Below are 25,416 nucleotides of genomic sequence, written 5' to 3'. Positions count from 1 at the left end.
AGTGTTGCTTATATACCTCTTAGGTACTGATTAGTTAATGGTAAAGTAATGATTAACTACTCATTTTGAGCTCTTACTTTACTTCAGGGCTTCGGTACTGATTGGTTAAAGGTAAAGTAATGATGAACTACTCATTATAAATCCTCTTTTGACTTGAGTTTTTCCTGATCAGGAGAAAAAAATATTTTAAAAGGAACTGGTACAGATTTTGGTTCTGTTATTCACTTGGTACATCTGAACCTGGGACCAGAAAAAAGGTAAGGTACTCATCAAATATGAACACATGAAGAATTGAATGATTAATTTTGGTTTACAAAGTTTATTTGAACATAATGAAATCCAAAAACAAGAAAAAAACAGAAATGAAAGAAGATAAAAATGTTCAAAAGGAGTGGGTAGAAGCATAAGCCCACCCCAATGAATCAGTTGTCTCTGATTATGTTTTATAGTACAGTCATGACTAACTAATATCATTATCAGTAATATCTACTCAATCAGATGTGACGGGAATACAAAGCTTAGGTAATCATTAATGACTCATTAGTCCCTGATCGGGTTTTTGCCCTTTTATGATTAACTGATCATTATGTAATCATCCACTAATCAATAGCTAATCAATTTGATGTAACGGGAATACGAAACTTTGTTAATCATTATTGAATCATTAGTCCCTTATTCGCCCCTTATTCGTTCCTCAGTAGTTCCTGAGTAACAAAGCAAATTTTGTGACCCGTATTGTAAAGTGTTACCCTGAAATCTTTATTAGCGTCTCTTTTTCAGTTGTTTTCTTGCTGCTTGCTCTGTGGGCACTGCACACAACTGTCTTTTCAAAATAAAGTTACACAAAGGTTAGTTTGATAGTCTAGTATGATCAAGTGGATGAAAATTATTTGATTAATAAAACAAACAGAACATGAGGTCGTTGTGTAGGGGCTTGGATTACCTTACATTGTTTAATATGTCACTATAAAAATCTGTTGGTATTGTTTTACTCTGTGCAGGTTTTATTTCACATCAACGTTGATAAAGCTCTTGATGTTCTTCAGTTTGTCACTGTCAAAATTAACCAGGAGTGCACCAGAACCGGCAATGGTGGGCTTGAACTGAATGCAAGCCTTGGCTTCTTGTTTGGGGCCCACAGTTCCAATTCTGCAAGAATCAGGCAGAGTTTAACCAAAACAAATATACTCACCCCCTCATCTTTTCTTATCATCTGTGCTTGGCTTGTATTATATTTATATGTGTAACTTGTTTTATTCTTTAAAACACTTTGTATTGCTTTTTGCCATGAAAAGCGCTTTACAGATAAAAATTTGGTTAGATCTTGAGCTAAATTATTATTATTACAACCCAGATACAACTTTGCAAACCGAGCAGGGACATGAATGATGAAACAAAGCAGAAATAGCATGAATTCATTAAAAGGACCATTTCTTACTTTGATGTTATGGGTTTGCCATCTGTGAGGCCAGCAGCTTCCAAGGTGAAGCTGCATTCCTGCAGCGGTTCAGGTAAAGGATTCAACATGGTCAACTCTGTGGTTACAGGCTGGTTCACTGTGGTTTCACCCACCAGCTGCAGAGAGGAAATCAGCTTGCGTCAAGGAGGAAACAATATTACAGCTGCTCAAAATCCAGACCTCTGCATTTAAATAACTTGCCATATAAGAAATTAAGAAGATAGTTTAACTTTATTCATTGAATATGACAGAGTATGAATAATCTAGAACAGTTCTTATGGTTTAATATTTCTTTGAGTAGTTGTGTTGGCAGTGTGAATCAAGGCTCCAGCGTTGGTACCAACATTGTAGGTAATGAGACATTAATACAAGATATGTTACATTAAAACAAAAAGAGAAAAACAAACAAAACAACTGCATAAAGCATTACTTTTAGAGCTTTTTGTTCTAGAAATAATGCATTTTTGCCACTGCGAAGGGTAAAATGTGTTAATCTCTCTTGATCTAAAACTGGATTTGCAAAAACAGAATTCACTGAACCTGAAACGTTTTATGCTTTTCTGTTCATAAAATGAAAAGAGGAGTCCAGTCTAGTTTAGAAGAAACAAATGCTAAAAATATTTTCCCACTGAACTATTCAACTTGGCAGGAGACATATTTTCAACCTAAGATAAAATACTGGACAGAATAAAACAAAAGTTTATCAGAACTCTGACTTACCTGCACTGACTCTCACTCAAACAATAAATTTTTTCCTGAATGAAGAAGATGTGTTTGTTAACTTTTTCCCTTAATACCTTGATATGGATATCTGGCTCATCAAGCACAATTGTCTTCTCAACTTTATGGTAATCAGTGGTCTGCTTGTCAATAGTGATGGCTGTCAGTTGGATCAGCCTGTCAGAGGTGATCGTTGTTCCATATCTCTCATACTCAAGTTTGAGTGGAAGACGCTTTTCTGGAACAAATACAGTCAACACACACACACACACACACACACACACACACACACACACACACACACACACACACACACACACACACACACACACACACACACACACACACACACACACACACACTGTAAATGACTTCAGTTTCAATCAAATACTTGATGAAAGCAATATGTGCGCATTTTAAGTCTAAGCATTTTGACTAATGAGGGCAGAATTTAAAATTCACACTATAGTCTAAGCCAACCTTCTCCAGAGGGCACCTCCACCTTTTCGGACAAAAAACCACACGTGTCTCCAAGTTTTCCATTGTACATGACTGCTTTGGCAAGGAAGAGAAAAGTGCAAGTTCTCGTCTCCATGTGGTTGTTGGTGATGAGAGCATACACCTCAAAGTCTGAGCCTACAATCATGTTGTCAGCCAGCTTGATCTGAAATGAGAATAACAATGTGATTATCTATTGTTCAATTCACCAAACACCCCTAATAAACAAACGTGCAAAAAAAAAAAAAAAAAAAAAAAGAAGAAAGAAACTATTTTATTTTGGGACAATTTCTCATTAAAACAATGGGAAAATACTCCCAGACTTTGCACCAGTAGTGTATTGAATTTGTTTGGACTGACAAAAAGAAGTAAAAATGAAAGCTGATGCAGCAAATTAATTATTAATTAATTAATGTATATATGTACATATATATATATATATATATATATATATATATATATATATATATATATATATATATATATATATATATATATATATATATATATATATATATATAAACAATAGATGTGTTCTTGCCATTAAATTATAAATATATTGTTATTTTACTTGAAATGGTAAATTATATAAATCAGATATATTAGTAATTTTTCTTTAGGAATAAAACATGTGGTCATAAGAAGTTCAAATCCTTGCATTCAACTTTTAATTTCACACAGTGTCTCAGCTTTTTTGGAACGGGTGTTTTCTTTCTTTTTTTTTCCTTCTTTTTTTGTCCAATTGAGCCATTCACTGTAACCTAATACCTTCAGGTGAAGTCCAGGCTTTTCTCCTCGCTGCTGTAGCTTGTTGTGGTGCTGGGCCTTTTCATAAACCCGCCTCTCATCTTTTGAGCCTGAAAATCATCCATAGATTTTATAGATGTCCTTTACTTTTGTGACACTAATATATTTTCAATGTCTGCCAACTGTTTAGGAAAACAGGTCATTTCAAAGATATAATTCATCAATGTTAAGAAAAAAACTACTGAAAATCACAAATATGATTCCAAATACTGAATATCCAGCTTCCATTGTTGATTAAGCTTGTAATTTGTGGTTCCAAGTGAAGTATGTATATGTGACACTGCAGTACCTTCTGGATACTTGTACTGGTGTGTGATGTCATGTCTATCATTGGAGCCAACAGCTTTGGTGCTGATAAACTGTCCAACAGACTTAGTGGATCCACTGAACTGGACAAACTTGCCATTAGACAGGCGTACCAAGTCCACAACGTCAGCATTAACCTAAATCCAAGATAACATCAAATAATTCACGATTGTAACAAATAATATGGTGAATTTTTCCACATTGATTGAGCACATCACAAAATAATATTTTTATAGATAAGTTTAAACACAGATATCAAATATTTGTCTGTAAATAAAACTAAACTGTGAATCAAGCAAAGCCATGAGAGTGAATAGATTTAGCAAAGCTAAATGTGTAAATGAATGTGCTTTGTGTTTTCATTGTGTTGCAGCAGATAAAGCAGCCCAAACTCACCTCGGCGAAAATAAAAGGAGCATCGTATTTCTGGGTGAGCTCTCCCTCTCTGATGGCCTTCAGTGGGGCAGGTCCACAACAGAAAACACCTAACATTATCACATATCAAGAAATGTTTGCTGTCAGTATGCTTACACAAAGTGATGTTTACTCTAAATAATGCACCTACTGCTAAATACGATAGAAAACTAGATATAAGCATTTAGTAACAACATATCTGTGACATGTATTGACACTGCAGAGAAGACAAATTATTAGTGTCAGAGCCAGTGGTAAAAATAAAACAGAAAAATATCATTCCTGAGTCAAGGACAACAGTCTGAATATATCCGTGTGAACACACTAAACATAACTGTCACCAGTCTGAAGTATGGCATATCTTCACATGCTGCGGCCAAGTACTCTGATTGTTCATGATACTCAAAAACAAATATGTCTGTTTTGAATTATTTCTATTGAAGAGATTTTTTTCATGTCCTTTTCTATTATGTCTTTGTTTTATTTATTACCATCACTTTTCTCTTGTGGTGTTGGATCACTTGTTTGCCACCCATCAAACTCGTTTCCCAAGTCTGGACGAGTCATCCAGCTATCCACCCAAACATGGAAATTCCTGAGAGAAAAGATTGTGGTCAAAAGACCACATCTTTACCATTTTATTTCATCAAGTAGGTTTGATGGTGGGTGATGTAAAATAGGATGCACTTACAGAAAGTTGTATTAACATAGTATAACATTGTATGTCTGACAACTTGGTACAAACTGCAATTGTATACTCACCATATTGAATCAAACCCATCAAGCCTTTCACCATTTTCATCATATAGGTTTTCTATCATCAAGTTGGCATTGGTGTCATGAGCTGATCCAAAGTTAGTAACCACTCGACATGGGATGCCCAGACCACGGGACACTGAAAGAGGAGGAGTCACTTTACATCACAGCAACACATTTAAGCTCAGTACATGCCTCAGATAAAGTCTGTCATCAAAGATACGACAAAGACGTTATCTAAAATGTTACACAGAGCAGACAGAAATGAAGTCATAATATAAAACTGTAAATTGAGGCTTGATTAGGGCTGCAATAGTTGGATGATACAGTGCAGCAGTTATTGAGGATTACTGTAAAAATGTTTTATAGTTGCACTGTCTCTGTGTGTATAGAGATTGTAAAGAGAATAAAATAACCAGCTTTTGATAACTCTGCGGAGAATTACGTTTTAAAATGTGTTATGTAATAAAAAAGAAAAAAACAAAACAAAGAAAAAAGGATTGAATATATAAAGTTTTAACAAACTGCAAAGATAACTCAAAGGTCCACAGACAGTGAAACAAAATGCACTGTGCTCCAACCTGTGCATGCAACAGCAGCAAAGACCCAACACTGGCCGTAACGGACCGGACCACTTTTTGCCCACTGCCGTAAAATGTCCCCGCTGCCAATCCACAGTCCAGGATGAGTTCCCCCTGTGAAATCTCCCCACTCCCCTACCAGCACACCCCGGTCATCATTACTGTTAATCTGCAGGCAAGAGGTGAGAAAAGGAAAAAAAAACCATAAAAGAACAGGCAAACAAACACAAGTGAAGAGCTGTGAGCATCACTAAAATATGAAAACATGCCAATTGTAAGTACGTCTGTATGTTCTGCTGTGTGTTGTACAGTCTGTACATGTCGTATGAACTTATCAGTCTGTCTACAATCATATCCTGATATATTGTAAAATGACTTTGACATGGCACAATAGGAAATTGTCTTCTCTATCTTTTAGCTATTTTGAGAAGCAGCATTAATAAAATGTTGATGTTTGTTCTTCTTTTTAAAATTTTTTTTTTTTTTTTATTGTCTTGTCCAGCATTTAGGCAAGCAGAATGATGGTCTGGATGCTGTGTTCTGCTGAGCAAATTTTCTTTGCCAAGATAAGCTTTATAGATATAATGATCCCCTTGACTTTCTGAATTTTTATTTTATTTCTATGTTTATTTTGTATTGTTGTTTGAATTGTAGAGTTTGTACTGCTGGACCAGAGAGGACAGACAAAAGACAGAAAGAGAAAGGAGAAAAAACACCTAATAAGAAAAGGGAAAGAGATAAAGGGAGAGAAAAGGGAGAGAAAAAAACAACAACTAAAAAATAACCCAAAAACAAAACGAAAGAAAACAACCTACAGAACACACATACAGGCACACACATACATATACACACACATACACACGCATACATACACATACATATACACACACGTATACACACATAATATATATATATACACATATATATACATATGTACACATACATACATATACACATACATACATATACACACACACCTCTATGCACACACATACACACACATACATACGTACAAACATATACGCACTTGCCAGTATTAACACATATACATACACATACAAGCCAACTTTAGATCATAGTAACTAAACTATGAATCTAAAAAGTTAAATATAAATGAGAAACAAACAGAAATGAGAAAACTAGCTGCTGTTAGTGAATAAACCTGCAGACAACTCGGTGACTGTGTCACATGCAGAACATGCAGAGTGGAACGTGTTCCGGAAAAGGTGATCATGCCAGTGTGACCCTTCCCACATAAAGGCAAGAGGCACGCCAGGAGTACCCCCGAGACCAGGGCCATCGGCAGCCATCCCCAGGCGCAGACCCCAACCGCCCCACCCCGGAGCCAGCCATGCACCGACCCAGGAGGCGGCAGAGGGGGGGTCCCAGCCAGAGTCCCCCGCAGTCAGGGGGAACAGGCCCCAGCAGGCCCGGACCAGCGAGGACCGGCCCCGCCGGGCACCGGCCACCCAGGGCAGACAGAGCGCGGGCCCCACGGCCCCAAGAGCCCAGAAGCAACCCCCCACCCCCGCAGGCAGAGGGCCCAGCCCACACCGACGGAGGGCCGGGATCCCCAGACCGCCACCGAGCGGCAGCCAGGCCGCACCCCAGTGCACCAGCAGCGCTCCCCGAGCACCAAGACCCTCCACGCACACAAACACACACACACACACATACGCACACACATGTGCACACGCACACACGCACACACATGTGCACACACACACACACACACACACACACACACACACACACACACACACACACACATGCACCCACCCACCTACCCCCACCCACACCCACACGCATCCACACTTCCTCCTTAAACACACCCTATACACCCATTCTCTTACACACGCTCAAACTCACACTCTCCTACCCCCGTTCTTTATACACACACACACCCTCACACACACATCCCTGCTCCCTCTATAATCACCCATTCTTCCATACACGCATACCCCACTCTACACACACACATACCTCCCTACACCCCTCTATCCACATTCACAGTCCTCATTGTACACCCACCCTATCACTTCCCTGTACCACCAACATAACCCCACATACACACCCCCACCCATCTGCATACACCCCCCATTCCTCCTATCCCAGCGGCCATCCACTTTCCTAAATTCTTTCACCCTGATCCCCCCACCCCCCCTCTACCCTAACATTCATTCACCACTTCATCCATTGGCTCATGCACGCCCTCACCTTTCTTTCCCAACGTGTCCCCTGTGAGATACCCCCGGGGGAGCAGGGGATAGGAGGGCCCCGATCAGGGCCCCACAACTACCCCCCACCCCCGTCAACGCCCCCCCACCACCCCACACATGCAGCCGATCCAGCACCACCCAGGGCCAGCAGCAGTCCCACCCCCGCCAGGCCAGCCCAGACCCAGGCCCCCTGAACAGCACCACTCCCCCGCCCAAACTCCTCTGGCACAGCCCCAGAAATAGGGGCGTGGCAGGACCCCATTGTCACCCCCTCCCTCCCAGCTTATGAATGATTGTGAAGTGTGTGTTGTTTGCAATTAAAATTGGGAAGAAGTAACCACATCATGTTGGGAGCGGGACCACCAAAGCAGCCCCGCCCACCGCACACTGCATGGCCCGCCCCCCAAAATATGTCCATGTGTTGTCAGTGTGTGTTTTTTGTGTTATGTTGACTAAGTGTAATTAAAACTGGGAGGTGAACCGATGCTGGGTGCAGCGATCGAAACCACCTTGATGGCCTCTCTCACCATCCAGATCAACGTGTCCACCTCCCAACGCCCTGCCTGTGTGTGGTGGAAGAAGGGAAGGAGGGGGGTAAAGAAGAGGAGGGGCGGGAGAAGGAGAGACAGACCAAGGGCCCACCGCCCCCACACCCCTAGGAGACGCCCCCACCCAGAGACACACACATCTACACACAGACACACCTACAGACCCACACATACATCTATACACATACACACCCATTCTAACAGATACACGGCCAAAAGATTAGTCCACCTCCAAAACCCTACATCCCACTCACCCCCCTGCCCACCACAAAACACCCCTTCTCATTCTACCTACCCTAGAACAAACCGCCACAACTCCCCACTTCTCTCACTGAAGTCCTACCCCCTTCATAATCATGACCCTTCACCCCCCTATACACCTACATACACATGCACCCCCCCACTCCCCCCTACACACGGACCACTACCCCCCATACACATGCACCTCAATACTCCTCTATATACACACCCCTATCTCCCATGCATTTAACACCAGATTATCCACACACAAGCCCTTACCCCCTCCCACACACACACACACACACACACACACACACACACACACACACACACCACCCACTCCCTCATTCACAACCCCAACCCCCCACACAATCATGTACTATCACACGCCCCAAAACCTCCACCCCCACACCTACATGCCCTAACACACTCCCCCTTACACACAACCCTACCCCCCACAAACTCATGCTCCACTACACTCCCCATAAACCCCCCACATATAAACCACCACACACCTCCTACACCCCACAGACTCATGTACTATCACAGTCCCCTAAACCTCCACCCCAACACCCCTCACACATTCCCGCATACACACACCCCTCACCCCCTATACCTTCATGTACCGCTACAATCCTCTATACACACCCCGCATATACACCACCGCACTCCCTCATACGTACACCCCCACACATACATGCCTCAACACACTCCCACATACACGCACCCCTACCCCCCATACATTCATGTACCACTACACTCCTCCATACACACCCCATATATACACAGGCACCCCCCCATCCTCAACTATCTTGGGCCCGGGTCCCTCTGCCGGGCACCAGGGCACGGACCCGCCCCCACTGCAGCGGCAGGTCCAGGTCAGCCCAACCCCCCCACGGCAGGGCCGACCCCCCATCCCCGAGAAGCAGGGGACAGCCCCCGGGCACCGGAGCCCAGGACCTGCACCCCGCCCACCCCACAGCGGCACGGCCACCCGTCACGGAGCCAATACCCGCCGATCCAGCCCCCGCCAGCGACCTCGCCCCACCACCAAAAGGCAACTCCAACCATTGATCAACCCAAGGCCTCCCGCCAGGTCTGGAAACCTAGCCCCCCCAGTAATGAAGCAGCCAAGATCCCCGTCCAGGGGTCCACCCCAGACCCATAGCCACCTGAGCCACCCAGCCAGTCCCCAGCCCCGAGCGGGATGAGGTCACACTCTCCCCCCTACACTAAGTGATGGAGTTGATCACAGGAGACCAGAGAGAGTGAAATTCAACTGACTGATCCTTTGAGGAGGCAGACATCATTTCCATGCTGATGTAATCTAATAACAGATTTCTAAACTGCTGGATACACAGATTCTGTTTGCTTTTCCAGTTCACAAGGATAGTTTTCTTTGCAATGCACAGACTGCTGAGGATTGGTTTTGCTAAATTAAACCCTATGTTATTTTCACCTAAGTGACTCAATAGGCACAATTTGGGGTTTGCAGGGATATTACATTTAAACCAGTCTGACAGATCTTTACATACTTGGAGCCAGAATCTCTGGACAGGTGGACAAGACCATAAGGCATGGTAGTAGCTGTCAATCATGTTGTCAGTACAGTGTGAACAGATATGTGAGTGTAACAGACCCATCTTGAACATCCTGTGTCCTGTATAATGAGTTCTGTGTAGAATTTTGAATTGTATTAATTGCATGCTTGAATTCTTAGTCATTTTGAATGTGTTTGAGCAGATTTGTGACCATTCATTTTGATTGAAGTTGCTGGATAAGTCTGCTTCCCATTTAGAAGTTGGGAGAGAGATGGAATCTTCTAGCTTCAATAGTAATCTGTATATTTTGGATAGTAGCTTCGGGGCCTTAAGATTTAGGAATTCTGCAACCCTTATAGGTAACTGTAAGTTTAGTTGATCAGTGGTGTATTTCTTACTTATAATAGATTTAAGTTGGTGGTATTCTAAGAATTTGGTGCTGCTGAATTCATACCGTGAAGAAATTGCATCAAATGGCAGAAAGTTTCCATTTTCTACTATATGTTCTAACTGCTTTACTCCTTTATTCTTCCACCGAGGGATGTTTATCATCTTTTTGTTTTGCAGGAAGTCAGGATTGTTCCAGATGGGTGTGAGCTTACATGGAATAAGCGCAGACTTGGTTACTTTCAGGAATTCCCACCAAGCCATTAAACTGGAGCTGATGTTAATGCTTTTAAAACACTTATATGACTTGACAGTTGAGCTGATGAATGGTAAATCAGAGATGACTAAATCCTCACACAATGCTTGCTCAACATCCAGCCATGGCTCATCCAAAGAACTTGGATTAAGCCACTTGGAGATGCATTGCAGCCTATTACATAAGAAATATTGATTAAAATTTGGCAGGTCCAACCCACCTCTGTCTTTGGTCTGTTGTAAAGTTTTTAGACTAATGCGGGATGGCTTGTTTTTCCAGAGAAATCTGGATATGTGGGAGTCTAGTGATTTAAACCAAGTGGAGGATGGTCTGATGGGAACCATTGAGAAAAGGTAATTAACTTTTGGTAAAACCATCATTTTAACAGTGGAAACCCTCCCCATAAGTGATATGGGCAAGCGGTTCCACCTTGAGAGGTCATCCTCCACTGTTTTTATTAGCTGATCATGATTTAACTTTATTAGTTTGGTTAGTCTGGGAGATATTATTATACCTAAATAACTAATATTTCCTGACTGTATAGTGGTGTTAGATATGTTTTTAAAGTCACAGTTAATGGGCATTGCTGTAGTCTTTAACCAGTTAATAGAATAGTCTGATATTGAAGAGAATGTATTAATTAGTGTGATTGTTTGAGAAAGTGTTGTTTGTGAGTTGTTAAGGAAAAGTAAAATGTCATCTGCGTAAAGACTAATTTTATGTTCAATATTTTTAGCTTGAATTCCTTTGATTTCTGGGTTTTGTCTTATGGCAGCTGCCAGAGGTTCAATAAAAATGGCAAAGAGTGATGGAGAAAGTGGGCAGCCCTGTCTGGTGCCTCTCTGTAAGCAGAAGTTTGGAGAAGTTTTGTCATTGGTCTTCACACTTGCATTTGGGTTATTGTATAATATTTTTATCCAGTCAATAAATGATGACCCAAACCCAAATTCTTTTAAAGTTGCAAATAAAAGTTTGCAGTTTACACGGTCAAATGCTTTTTCTGCATCTAAAGATATAACTGTGGACTTCAGATTGTGTAGAGTTGAATAATCTATTATGTTAATTAATCTGCGCATATTAGTGTAGGAATGTCTACCTTTTATAAAGCCTGTTTGATCAGGGTGAATAATGGAAGGGGTTATTTTCTCTATCCTTCTGGCTAGAGCTTTGCTGATTATTTTGAGATCTACGTTTATTAATGAAATTGGACGATAACTGGATGGGAGTGTAGGGTCCTTTCCTGGTTTTAATAGGACTGAAATTCGCCAAGTTCATATTGGAGGGTATTTTTTGCTTTTCCTTTATTTCTAATACCATGCTGTAAAAGGTTGGAGCCAGTGTGGTCCAGAATTCTTTGTAGAATTCAGCTGGATAACCATCTGGACCTGGTGCTTTATTATTTGGCATACGGTGGAGAGCTTCATGGAGCTCATGAACTGAAATAGGTGAATCTAGAGCCATTTTATTTTCCTGATTTATTTTAGGAAGATTGATGCTGCTAAGAAATTGGTTAATATTCTCATCTGTTGGATTAATTTGTGATGAATATAATGCTTTGTAAAATTCTTTGAAAGTATTGTTTATCATGTCAGGATCATGGCTGATATTTCCTTCTGAATCTTTTATAGAGGAAATTGTTGTTTTCTCCTTATTTGCCTTTAGTTGGTTAGCCAGGAACTTTCCAGATTTGTTACCATGTTCAAAATTGTCCAATCGAAGTCTTTGCACCATGAATTGTGTTCTTTTATCTATTATTTCATTAAGTTCTAATTTGGCTTTTCTAATATCATTCAGTGTGTGTTCTTTTGAGGAGACATGGTAAGCTTCCTCTAGTGATTTAATTCTGAGTTCTAATTCTGATGTTCTCAAAGTTTCCTTCTTTTTCTTATGGGAAGAGAAGGATATTATATGTTTGTTCTTCTGATAAAATGTTCTTTGCTACCTGCTGGAAATTAGCAGGTCTGCTTTTGTCTCTGCCACAAAGGTTGTCTCTGGGGAGAAGAACAACTCTCCATCTTGTAGAATGATAAAACATTCGGAATATAAAAAAGCAGTCCAAATTGTTGCACTATGGTGATCTTAGACTGACATTGACTTTCCATCTTTGCTTGGAAGCCATCCCTCGCTTCTCTGTCTTTTATAACTTTGATTTAGGGCTGATTTCATTACTTTGCTTTTATGTTAAAATGATCATTTATTTCCAGGCTGTATAATGTATTGAACTGCATTCCATCTATCAACTAGCGCTCCTCAGACAGGCACCCTTTGTTTGTTTCTACTTCACTTGTTGATAATAAAGACGGCCAAAGCTCTTGGTTGTGGAGCAACCTGCCTGAGGGTCTGTGGCATGCTACTTCAGAATCGTCTTTATTTCACTAAAGGAAATGTATTCCTCCTGGAATTCTTTATTCATTGGAATCACAAAGCGTTGTTATATTCATCTTATTCTTTTATTGTATTCTTACTATTCAAAGATGTACCACTAAATGGACAGTTTGTATAAAAATGCAGGTTCATGTTTTCTTTTTTTTTTATGTCTCTTTTATTACCCCGTTATATCTCCGGCCATCTGACAGCTAGGACAAACTTCTAAACAGGATGAAATAAGCATAGAAATAAATTTATGAATTATAATAGTGTAAAAGTAGACCCACCATGGCACTTAGCACCCTGGTCACATAGATGGGATTTCTTCTGGCAGAGATGTCTTTATCAGCATCAGATACAAATTTGGGATTGTCATCGAGGATTTTCAGAGAGATATCTAAAATTCCTGGTTCAAACTGCAGAAAAACAGAGGGGTAGTGATCAGATCTAGTACTGATAAAATAAATAAATAAATAATAATAACAATAATAATCTAGCGTACCTGTCCAAAGTTCCAAGGTGATCCTTTGATCCTTTTTTGTGTTCCTCTGTAGATCTGCCCATGTTGTGCTAGAACATATTCTTGCCTCTTTAACTCACTCCGCATATAAACAGCATCCTCTGTTAGTACAGACAAAGCACCAGAACACGTTACACTATTACCATAGTATATGCAGCCTATAGGAAAACTGTTAAAGTTGTGGAGGGAGAGTATCAAATTCAAAGGAATGGAAAAGTGTGAATTAAATATTAAATTAAAAATAACTGATTGTATTTCCATTGGTAATAGATTTATCAACTTACTGGGGCACCAAGCATTGAAAAGCAGGATGAACTGTCCTAAACTTGTCTTCTGACCCAACTGGTCTAAAGTCAGAGAATAGACTCCAATGGGAGCATTGGGGGAAGAACTGATGGATACAGTTACTGTGCTTCCAGAGGAATCATTAGTAGCAGATGCACTCCACTCAGTGTCCACTGTGGAGTCTTGTAGATTGAAACAAACCTTTGTATCTGATTCTTTTCTGGGTAGTGGACCTAGAGAAACAGATGTACATACATAGTAAAGCTAAATTCAGACATGAGATTCATAACCCTTTTTCAGTGCTAAAATAATCTACACCAGCACTCTCTGCATGTACAACTCTGGTCAAAAGTTATGGTACAATTTACCAATTTCTCATTAAATCAAATGAAAAAGTGTTACCAAACTTTTGACCAATAATATATAGACTATATTAATAGACAATCAACAAATAAAAAGGAAAAAGTACCAGTTTCTACAATGAATTTGAAGCTTGTTTCGCCCACTTTGAACTCTTTGCTGCCAGGTGCCAGATGTAAGATAACACTGAAAGGCTGCCCCCTCCTGACAACCAAACGTTCCTCTCCATACAACTCTGTGTGATGGCTGCTGCCGTTGCTCCTAATATTCAGATCACAACGCTCAATTCCCCAGACTGTGTGGAAGAGAAAAGAAAGACAACTCGGTCAAGTCCCAGCCGCAGAATCCAGGCAACAATTTCAGCTAAAACAATAAAAATCTGACAGATTAACAAAAACGACTTCATCAGAACTGAACCACCTGCTCACAGTTTCCTCATACTTGATTCATTACAAGAAATCATCAGCATGACATTCCTCCATGCAGGTTCAGAGATATTCAGTGTTCTAGATCTGAAATATCAAATGTCATTCATCATTCCTGCTCATCACATTTCACTCATGGCTCAATCTGATACTCATTCAAAATAACTTGTGTGTGATAACCCTGAGAGATGCTGCATTTTCAGTTATACAAATAAACAACAGTAGCTGTAAATGAGACAGAATTTTTTTTTTCCCTCTTACTTACCTTGACTCATATCTGCACTGAAGTTGGTGTCCCTTGCTTTCTCTGTGTGAAGTAAAACTTCTGCGGCGGTTGTACTCACTCTGTCTTAGTGACCCAGAGTGTTACAACTACTGAGGGGTATTTGTAGCATGTGAAACCTGATCCAGACGCCCCCTCTGTCTAGTTCTCACATCAGTAATTCTGTTCATAGCCAGAGTGCAGACGGACTTACAACACTCCTTCCTTTTAATTAATCGATGTGCAAAGTACTGAAATGAAAAGAAAAAAAAGAAAGAAAACCAGCTTGCGCCCTCAGAAACACTCCTAAAGAAAGATTCGGGAAAATTGCTATCCTCCCCCCAAGATAAAAATCCTTTAATATAGACTGAAGGGAAGAAGAAAACCAACCTGTAGTCGGGTTAAATTAAAACTATAAAATTCCTTGTGGAAATCAGTGACAACATGCTGACACTGAAAAGGAGATGAACCACAAGACTCATAATCAGAGCACAGCTCATATACATCAGTATTAGTAAGCTGGCAGTAAAAGTATCCTTTGTACATGTTATAACAACTTTACTTCTGAACAATAAACATTCAGTTACAAGCAACATTTATACATCTGAATTATATTATTTTCAGGGAATGTCTTGCTTTAAGTGCATTTAGTACATACAACACGATTTGCCATTTATAAACATGATGAAGAAATGCCAGCTGGGCTCATGCTCACTTTAAATGGACTGGGGTAGAGTAGAAAATGTTTGTGGTCAAATTAATCAAAATTTGTAATGACTTTTGGAAACCATGGACTGTGTCCCACCGAGTGGAGAGAGACCATCCAGCTGTCAGCTCACAGTCCAAAAGCTTGCATCTCTAATGAAATGGGATTTTAGTAGGACTTCTGGGCAGCTCCCAGATCCATTAATATTGAAAATTACGTAGAGGTTGTAGAACAACATATTTATAGCCTGAAGGCATAACTGCCAAAGTTACAAAAAAGGATGCCCTTTTTTTTTTTTTTTTTGCAGTCTTTTACCATATCCCAACTACTTTGTCAATGAGTTGTAATGTAAAAAAAAAAAAAAAAACAAGACGGCAGACAAAAATGTTTATAAATTCTTTATGTTATAAATTAAGATAAAAACAAAATCATGAGTTTGACTTGATACAAAAAACATCTAGAATTTTCATATATTTGATATTTCATATTTTTTCATTTTGATATTTAGAGTTTGACTTTAGGTTATTGGAGGAAGGTTCAGGTACAGTGAGGACAGTCAGGATGCTTTTTTTGCTCATTGGTCATACAACAGTGATGGCTAAGCAGATGAACTGAAAAAATAAAAAATCCTAAACAAAACAAAACAAAACAAAACAAAACAAAACAAAACAAAACAAAACAAAACAGAAGAATCATTAAAACAACGTATTTATACAATAAGAACCAATGAGGAAATATCTGAAAAGATTTAATACAATCTTTCATTCTTTCATTTTCATTTTTTTAGCATTTTCTTTGCTAGCTACTTTTAAATGTAGATATTTCCCCGTTTCTAGGTTGTTCTTGTATCTCAAAGTTGCTGAAATAAAATGCTGACATGTTTTGGTTTCACCAGAAACAGTGTTGTGTCATCCGTTGTGTAAGAGTGTGTGTGCGAGTAGGATGTAGGTGAAAAACTCAGCTTAAATAGGAAAGTACATGATATATATGTATATGTGTCTATCTATATGTTTACCAATCTTATTTGTTAATTATTTAGTTAAGCCACTGAATTTCCATATATAATGTTTTATATTTTACACATTTCTCTTTTTTTATGCCAGTTTAATTATTCTATAAGGATCTGGACAAACTGATGGACTCTTTTGCAATACGTGCCAGAAGCTGTGACCCCGAGGATTTGCTGTGTTTGTGTAAGCAGGAAGTGGCTCCTCAAATGTCTAGTGCCACATCCTCATACTACTGCAATCAATCCCCTTGACTTCAGTGAAAAAAACCCCACAAACAAGCAATTAAAATGACCACACAGAAGCCACATGCAATAAACAATTGATATAATAAAATATTGATAACAAATGACAAAGGTCAGAAGCAAGAAAACAAAGAAAAAGGATGGAAATCAGAAAAATACAACTTTTCCTATCAAAAACATTGGGGTCATAAAACAGAGCACATGTAAGTAAGCACTGTAGCCTCATTTTGCACATAAAATATCACAAGGCTTACTAAATGAAATATTTTACATACTTAACCTTAAAAAAAAACATTCAATCAATCTGGAAAATACTTGAAAGTCATTTTTATAAAGGTGAAATTAGTACCTTCATCAGTATTAGTGGACCCTAAATGATAGTGAGTGGTTTTCACCTGCAATCCTGTGTGTCATCATATACTGTGTTCATTAGCTTGCTGTATTTTGTGTTGTTTATTTGGAGATAATTATGTGCACAGCCTACTGATCCCAGTCAATAAGGATCATTTCTCTGCATGAAATGCAGAACAAGAGAAAGTCAAACACGCAGTGGTGTGTCCTTTCATTAGGGGAACAACTGCAATGTCGTAACTCTATAGATAAATATAAAAAGTTAAAAACTTAAAAAAAACAAAGCACATAGCAGAAACACTTTTATAATATGCATAATATTCTGTGTAATAATCACAACATCCTCAATAATTTTACCTTTCCTTTTAAATAGCATCCAAATGTTTCACCTTTTATGGGCACCGTCTTGAAGTTTTGAGTCTTTGAGTCTATCCTGGGCTCTTGGCCAGTGGATGATTCTTTTCCTGATGTTTTGGCCTTGTGAAGAAAACAATGTAGCTCTTCTGACAGGAGAATGTTAACAAGCAGCTGCTTGTGCTGTCCAACAGAGGCTGATTCTCGATATAGATGCTGGTTCTGGTGACTTTTTATGTCAGTAATAAATACATCTTCTGTTGTTTGATCCCTGCAAATCAAAAACTGTACAAGCTGTATAGAAAAAGGTCCCATGGTGCAAATCTTAAAGTTCAGCCAGTAAACACAAGATCCTTCAGTGAATCATTTAAAATGAAAAAGAGGTCCTCATAGAAAATAACGAAGTACATGAAGCCTAAAAAAAGTGGTTTTCATTTAGGAATTCTCTCCATTCTGCAAAGCGACTGTGGCAGGACACAGCGGCCAGTTATCTGCAACAACATTTAAATCACAAATGACTGGGGGGCTCATTCCTAATGATAACAGGGAATTTATTTAATGCCTGTATAATATGGGTCTTTGTATTGTGACTTGAACAATTTTAAAAACATGTTTTGAACAATATCACACATGCACAAACACACACACACACACACACACACACACACACATATATATATGTATATATATGTATATATATATATATATATATATATATATATATATATATATATATATATATATATATATATATATATATATATATATATTGTAACATTATACTAGAAATGTAATAAAATGTATTAATATTGACATATTCAGTTTTTTGCTGAGTTTTATACTTTACCTTCTGCTGTAGATCCAGTCTTAAACCTCTGTGGATTTTCCAATTATAATTTCTTTTCCCTGCAACGCAAAGAAGCAACATTTATATGACAACTCACAGGAAACAGTAAACCAAGGCTATAATTTAAAGTCATATGTCCTCATCTGATTCACAGGAATCTACACTATATGGAATCTATTAAACGTTTTAGCCTTTGCAGAAGTTTCAAATCTGCTAGCATTAGAAATAAAGAACATTATGCTGTTTTATTACACCTTTACAGCACCTGAGCTGAAGCCAGTTGTGGAGGTTTGGTGGGGACACCTGGCTTCTTTTTGGTAACATCAGGTGAGCCATTTCTCCTCAGGCTGGGGGTCCGACAAAGTGAGGGTTGATGCTGTGAACTCTGGGATAAAACTGAGGAGTCATCCATTATCTCTCCACTGATGGCAGAAAGGCAGCTGCGCTCTGAGCTGCTGAACACATTCGTGCTTTCCCCAGATGACTCGGTGCTGTCCACTAAAATACAAGCGTATCAGTTTTGGTATCAGTTAAACCTTTTATAGGTTGAAATTACATTTATGGAATCCATAGACAAAACAGTCCTAAACTACATCCTCCCATTCAAATGCAGCTGTTGTATGAGCTGATTTTGTAAATCCTAGTCATTACTGTACCACCTTATTGAAAGGTCATTATTATAATCTTATTATTTGATACTTTATCGAATGCTTATTATTATGCCCTTGTTATTTTGCTACCCTATTGAATGCTTATTTTTATTGCTTGCTTATAATGTTGATGTGGCCTTATAGTACGTCAAACCAGCTGGAAGTTGGTTTACTGTTGAAATAAGTTTCAATTTCGTAATATTTAACAGAGTATCTGCAGGATGGCACAAGATGTGTTGCAACCTAGAAAGACGGAAAGTAGCCTCTAAAAGAAAGAAGATAAAAGGGAGGAAATGAAGTAACACCTACGTGTATTGCTTCATAAGAGGGTACATAGAAAGGGCAAACTATGGGCGTTTATCCAGAAAGCATCTGCGTGCGTTGTCGAGATGCGAATCACTCATGTTGTAATATTCACAGTAAACTAAAACTGAACTATTTGTCATGAAATGTTTGAGCAAATCAGAGGTCAAAAATATGTTAAATTACCTAATAAGAACTTGTTCCGTACTGTATGCTTAAAGTTCAGTATAAAATTAAGTTTATTTTCTTGTCTCAAGCCCGGTGCGATGAGCAGAGCCTATGAGAAAAGTTAAAAAGCCTAATTAAGGCTTTGTTTCCTTCTGTTCTTTCTCTATTTAACTAAAACTATTTATTTTCTTTTATTGGCATGAATTAATTGAAATATCTGGAAAAGACAGACTCCAGCAGGCTGTCCTGGTGGCTGTCTTAAGATTTTCACATTAATTGTAAAAGATTTCTCTTTATTTTTTCAGGCTTATTTTATTTGTTTTATTTATTCTTTACTTTGCTTTAATATACAACATTTTGCATAAATATCAAGATGTAATCCAGTAATATTTTCCTGTTTAATTTTTTTAATATACATGTTTTATTTTTCTAGCTTTTATGTAAGAAGTTGATTTTTTGCTAAACTGAGATGTAAATGATGCCGGTGAAATACTGTTGTTGTAATCATCAGTGGTCATACTGTAATCAAAATCTACAATGTCAAAAAAAGGGGTCAGTAAGATCTTGTCAGTATAACTCTCATTTCTGAAAAAATATTATCCTTATCTGTCATTGTTGATAAAAACTATAAGGGTCTAAAACATACGGCCTATTTAACTGGGGAATAGTGAGGACTGCCCCTTCCCCTATTTATTTTGGTCGAAGCAAATAAAAGGAAACGTTTTTAAGCCCAAAGTAAAGTCCGGACAGTGTTTACACAGCTCTACTGTTGGATGATTCAGATTCTCTTTCATTGTATTAAGAAAGGTAAAAATTCAACAACTGGCAAAAATAAAAATATTTATCAAAAATACAAATGCACACTCACTCAGAGGATGAAGGGATTTCCACTGTTCAAAGTGATTATGAGGATGATGCTGATGAAGATGATCACTGTTGAGCTCATTGTTAGTCACAGCATCAGGTGAAGAACAGACGGCCTGGTTGATGTCCATGCCCTGTGACAGGTTTCCAGGATAACCAGCTGGAGGCAGTGAGCCACGGCCGGATGAAGATGATGACTGGCTGAGGGTCGTGGAGGCGGTGCTGCCGGAGCCAATGGAGTGCGGTCTGGGATATTCTAAACCCCTGTGTGAACAACACGCCACAGGGACTGACAACACACATAGATAGATGTCATCAATGAAAATGTAACGGGCTGAATTAGTGAGAAATGAGGACTGTTGGATTGTCTTTGTGAGGTAGAACTGCTTAATGTTAAAAATGTCAATGGACAAAAAACTTTATTACTTAATGGGTGTAGGAAATTCTACTAATTCATAGCAGTCAATTCTGTATTTAGTGAGAGCAGTCTCTCGGAGCACAATGGTGCACGACCAGCCATGCCGCATTACAATCACCGAAGCTGCACTGTTATATTACATATATGATGTTAATCTCTTGTCATTTACTAGAAAAAAATCATGACATGATAAAAAATTAAGGGTTTAAATTTACTAATTATTTAGCAGAGATAGTGGTGCATTGATTAAAAGATAAGTACTTTGGAGACTTGATATCTCACACACAACATTTAATTAAGTGGTAGTAGTATTAATGTGAAGTTTCACCCATTCAGATGCAACATCTGCACACATTTACCTTTCAACATTTTCAAAAGACATGAAAAATTTCCTTTCTTTTTTTCTACATACTGCTAAACATAAAGGCAAAGTCAATATTTTACACCAAAAACCACTCAAATGATAATTTATCGAATAAAATTCTTATTTTTTACATGACAAAATAAACAATTTTAGAGTGAAGTTTTCTGTTATCCCTTCAGCCCTCAGGTCATGGATGATTTTTTTCTTTTTTAATAAGGCCCAACATTGAGATAAATTAAAATGCCCCGTGTGCTGATCTTTACTTTTCCCAGGCAGGACACAGCTGACGGCTCGATCACAAATGGCCGAATCACTGTGCTGAATATCCATGAAAGGCTTGCGACCAATCCCCATGAACACCCTCTCCTGCAAGCGCAGTTCTGGAAAATATCAGTAATTTGTTTAGAAATCTGCAAGGATGTAAAGAACTGTGCAGGTAATAGACTTAATAAAGAACATGTACACTATATGTTTTTGCTGTAGTGACAACCTCTACTGTGAGCGGCCTGATCCCACAGTAATCTTTCCAGGTCCGTCGTCCAGGCTTTCTTTACTTCCATGTTGGCAGCTTTTAGAGTGTAGGTGTCTTCACTTTTCCTCCTGCGAAACCAGATCTCAAAACACTGAGCACTCACACCAGAGTTGTGGGTCATTCCAATATCATTTGTCTGGAAAACACAACAAAAGGCACAACAACTTTTTGAAAAGCCTGATATCAATGTAAAAAATCGGTGATCCATTTAATTAATCAGAACCTAACTGTTTTTTTATGTTCTTGACTTAAGGTTGCAGTGTATAACCACACAAAACTGTTCTGAGGCAAATTGTTGAAGCAAAATCTCAGTCTTAAATAAAACCAAAAACAAAAAGTAACCTAACTTCTGGTCTTTCCATCTCAGGAATACCAGAGCATGCGCTAAAGTCTAAACAGAATGTGCTCTATTTGGTTGAAAAGACGGAGACTCCTGGGACTCCAGGGGCTCTTTGATGATAATAGAGGCAGACCTTAAATGACTGCTTGTAGACATAAACATCATTTCCAATATCTGTTCTCCTGGGCTTGCTGAAGAGAATCAGATCTTCAAAAAGGAAGATGCGGCGGACACATTTCTTCTTCCTAAAAAAAACGATGAATTCGTCCTGGCGAATCAGCTGCCCCTGCTCTTTTAAATTAACCTGAAAGAGACAAAGACAGAAATAAAAGGTTGTTAACAACCTAACTGCTGTAATTGAAGTAATAGTGACATTCACTGTTTATTATATTACGTCACAATCCTGGATGGCGTCCATCGTGAGCAAATCATTGCCGTGACGCATCTGAAATCGGACCAGTTCAGCAGCTGCCTGGATCTCAGCCCTTTCTCTCTCACCATTTGTCAAATCAGGCATATACGCAGCCATTCCACACAAATTTTGTGTGCACACACTGGATGCTGTCATTGTATCCTGAATCACATCTTTTGCCCTGCATGATCTGGTCAAAGACAACATGTCCTGAAGCAGAAGGCTGTATTTGCTGATCCTCTGGATGGGCCTCAGCAGGTAGGAGGACAGGTCCATCATGTCCCCAAGCTCCTGCTGCTTTCTCTGTAAAGCACAACAAAGTTTAACTTTGTAATTCTGAACTTGCACAAATTGTTCATGTCAAACAGAAAATTTACATGCAAAATCTGCAAACCTGTGTATTTTAATTTAAAAGGGTTATCTGTTTTTTTTTAAAAATTATTATTATTAATAATATAGTACACATTTGTGTGCTTATTTAAGATTCAAGCCAACATTCAGACTATAGACTGCAGTGGAGATATAAACTGACCTTGAAAATGTCATGGCGACGGTGCAGGATCAGAGCATCTGACTGAGGTTTGTTTTTGCTGTACAAAGCATACAGACCAAAACTTTCACTCTGTAAGAAGACAGATAAGAGCATCGATGTCTTTGGAAAAATTCTGGAAAACGCAGTGAACAAAAAGGTACAGGTGTGATGTCAATATTTACATGTCTGAGAAAACAGCGAGCCACCATGGCAGGATCCCTCTCACAGGCCTCTAGCTCTGGAAGGAAATAGTGGCTGTGAAAGTCATAAAGCTTCTCCAGGTTACCGAAGATGACCCCTCGCTTTCCCCTGAGGTCCTGGGGGATGTCTATCCTGTCCATCAGGGGCAGGTAATGAGTCAGGATATAGCCAAGTGAGCGCACATACTCCCTCTCTGTTAACACCAGCTCCTCCATGACACGCTGCAGCCTCCTGGCCACAAAAAGAGCAGCAAACCACTGATTTTAGCAAAGTAATATTTGGAATAAATCTGAATAAAAAATAATTTTTACTTTATTCTTGAAGCCATGTAGGCATATATAAATAAATATTGATTTATTTGCTGTACAAACAACATTTCAACAAATTTATACATATTTTTAGTGTGTTCACTTAACAGCTTTAGTGTGTTGAGAAAATAGACTTGTTACATAATATATAATAGCTATCTGGTACAATTCAAAGCCAGCAACAGATAAAAATAACCTCTTGGAAGAGAAAAGATGAGATCTATTACATAAAACCCTTCTTTTTATCACGTTACTTGCTTTTCTTCAGTCGTTTGGAAAATCAGAATATTAATTTTTTCTCAGCTTTAAAAGAGGGAGGTTCGCACATGCTGAACAAAAGATTTTAGCTGCTTAGCAGTCTGTAGTGTGGGTTTTACCTTTCAGCTTGACTATGGGACCAGGCCCTATAGGACCAGGTGGGTTTTTGAAAAGCAATACATTTTCATGAGAAATAAATATTAAATAAAATTACAAATTGTTTTATCATTTCAAATGTCACAATTATTTATTTATCATCCTAACCGCTCAATCCAATGTAGGGTCACGTGGAAGCTGGATCCTATCCCAGCAGTCTTCAGGCAAAAGGCAGGGTACACCCTGGACAGCTCAGCAGTCCATTGCAGGGTCAACACAGAGAGAAACAACCACTCACACTAACTCCTATGGGCAATTTAGATTTGCAAATTAACCTAACATGTATGTCTTTGGAAGATGGGAGGAGGTCAGAGTACCCAGAGAGAACATGCAAACTCTACACAGAAAGGCCACTGACCAAACCTCACCCCAGCAGAGGATTGAACCAGTGATCTTCCTGCTATGAGGCCACAGAGTTTACCACTAATCCACCGTGCAGACCATGTCACAATTAATTCATACAAATTCCAGATTTTAAATTGAAATATTTAAAAGGAATTGCAAATTGAAATATAAATAAATTTGTCATTGAATATTGAAATTTGTAAATGTATTTTAAATGCTATTTTGAAAAGAAGAAATATCACAATTCCTACATTTGGTTAGAAATACCATCTCATTTCTTACTTTCTTTGACATCATCAAATCAGAACTGACACAACTGAGATGGAAGTGCTGCTGTCTAACCAAGGAGAGAGCTGGTTAAGGAGCAGCTGGGACTGGTTTAACTTGGCTTTCAGAACCCCAAAGTGACACGCAAAAACTAAGTGGTGAGGAAAAACCAATAAGGAAATGCAACTGCAAAAAGGTTTTAAAAATGCAGGGGGAAAAGAAAATAGATTTGGAAAAGAGAATTACCTTTTATTAATATGAAAAAGAAAAGTATTTAACCAATGATGAATCTTGTTATTTATTCCACATTTTAGAAATAGCATTTGAAACATTTACTCATTACTGTTAGTAAATTAATATTTCAATATGTTATTCTCTTTTAATATTTCCATTTAAAATGTGGAATTACAAAACACTTTGCAGCTGGATTTCCCTTTTGTATGAATTAAGTGTTTAATTTGAAATTATATTTAACAATCTATATTTTTAAATCAATAATGAATTACTCATCATCTTCAAAATGCTGTATTGCTGTTTCAAAGACCCTCCTGGTCTTCCACACTGAACTGCAGTGAAGCACATGCTTAATGTCTTTGATGCCACATGATGTCTGGCATTGTTCAGCTGTAGCAACCTCTTGGGAAAAGAAGTCACCTAAAAGTAGTATAAATCTATCCAGTAATTGCAATATACTGTATATTAATGGTATTTCACACTTACACAAATGGTTCATGCACAGACAATGATTTTTCTTATCTATGGCATCCGGAGCCAGATGTAAATTCTTTTCCTAAAAGACTCGAAGACTGAAATGTCGACTCATTCACTAATACACTT

The 25,416-nt window shown here is 38.7% G+C and overlaps 2 protein-coding genes across 2 annotated transcripts in view; both read right to left on the bottom strand.

The window, feature by feature from the left end:
* Window positions 1-393: 393 nt before the first annotated feature.
* LOC306754739 (protein-glutamine gamma-glutamyltransferase 2-like) lies at window positions 394-15,143 on the bottom strand. Its single transcript, XM_079238813.1, has 15 exons — window positions 14,955-15,143; window positions 14,374-14,559; window positions 13,904-14,137; window positions 13,602-13,720; window positions 13,387-13,515; window positions 5,542-5,710; window positions 4,967-5,099; window positions 4,696-4,799; window positions 4,187-4,275; window positions 3,774-3,927; window positions 3,446-3,534; window positions 2,660-2,843; window positions 2,257-2,417; window positions 1,439-1,575; window positions 394-1,149 (listed from the first exon to the last, which is right to left on the bottom strand). Exons 1-15 carry the CDS (start codon window positions 14,962-14,964, stop codon window positions 1,005-1,007), a joined length of 2,043 nt encoding a protein of 680 aa, XP_079094939.1. The 5' UTR covers window positions 14,965-15,143; the 3' UTR covers window positions 394-1,004.
* Window positions 15,144-16,042: 899 nt separating this feature from the next.
* LOC306755074 (pleckstrin homology domain-containing family G member 4B-like) overlaps window positions 16,043-25,416 on the bottom strand; it is a 29,206-nt gene continuing 19,832 nt past the window's right edge. Inside the window, exons 16-25 of the mRNA XM_079239321.1 lie at window positions 23,227-23,476; window positions 23,045-23,134; window positions 22,495-22,815; window positions 22,234-22,404; window positions 21,719-21,896; window positions 21,492-21,608; window positions 20,451-20,735; window positions 18,727-18,959; window positions 18,462-18,520; window positions 16,043-18,105 (exon numbers count right to left, since the gene is read on the bottom strand). Coding sequence (XP_079095447.1) covers window positions 18,482-18,520; window positions 18,727-18,959; window positions 20,451-20,735; window positions 21,492-21,608; window positions 21,719-21,896; window positions 22,234-22,404; window positions 22,495-22,815; window positions 23,045-23,134; window positions 23,227-23,476 — 1,684 coding nt within the window. The 3' untranslated portion in view covers window positions 16,043-18,105; window positions 18,462-18,481. The remainder of the gene's footprint in view (window positions 18,106-18,461; window positions 18,521-18,726; window positions 18,960-20,450; window positions 20,736-21,491; window positions 21,609-21,718; window positions 21,897-22,233; window positions 22,405-22,494; window positions 22,816-23,044; window positions 23,135-23,226; window positions 23,477-25,416) is intronic.

This window comes from Telmatherina bonti (assembly GCF_933228915.1).
Source record: "Telmatherina bonti genome assembly, chromosome: 4".
Classification (NCBI taxonomy): domain Eukaryota; kingdom Metazoa; phylum Chordata; class Actinopteri; order Atheriniformes; family Telmatherinidae; genus Telmatherina; species Telmatherina bonti.
The sequence above is the reverse complement of the archived record's forward strand: the minus strand, read 5'-3'. Positions and strand labels throughout refer to the sequence as shown.

Coding starts and splice junctions, on each gene's coding strand:
- LOC306754739 (XM_079238813.1), bottom strand. Junction 4,276..4,695: donor ACCACAAGAGAAAAGTGATG/GTAATAAATAAA, acceptor TGATAATGTTAG/GTGTTTTCTGTTGTGGACCT. Junction 2,418..2,659: donor GGAGGTGCCCTCTGGAGAAG/GTTGGCTTAGAC, acceptor TATTTGTTCCAG/AAAAGCGTCTTCCACTCAAA.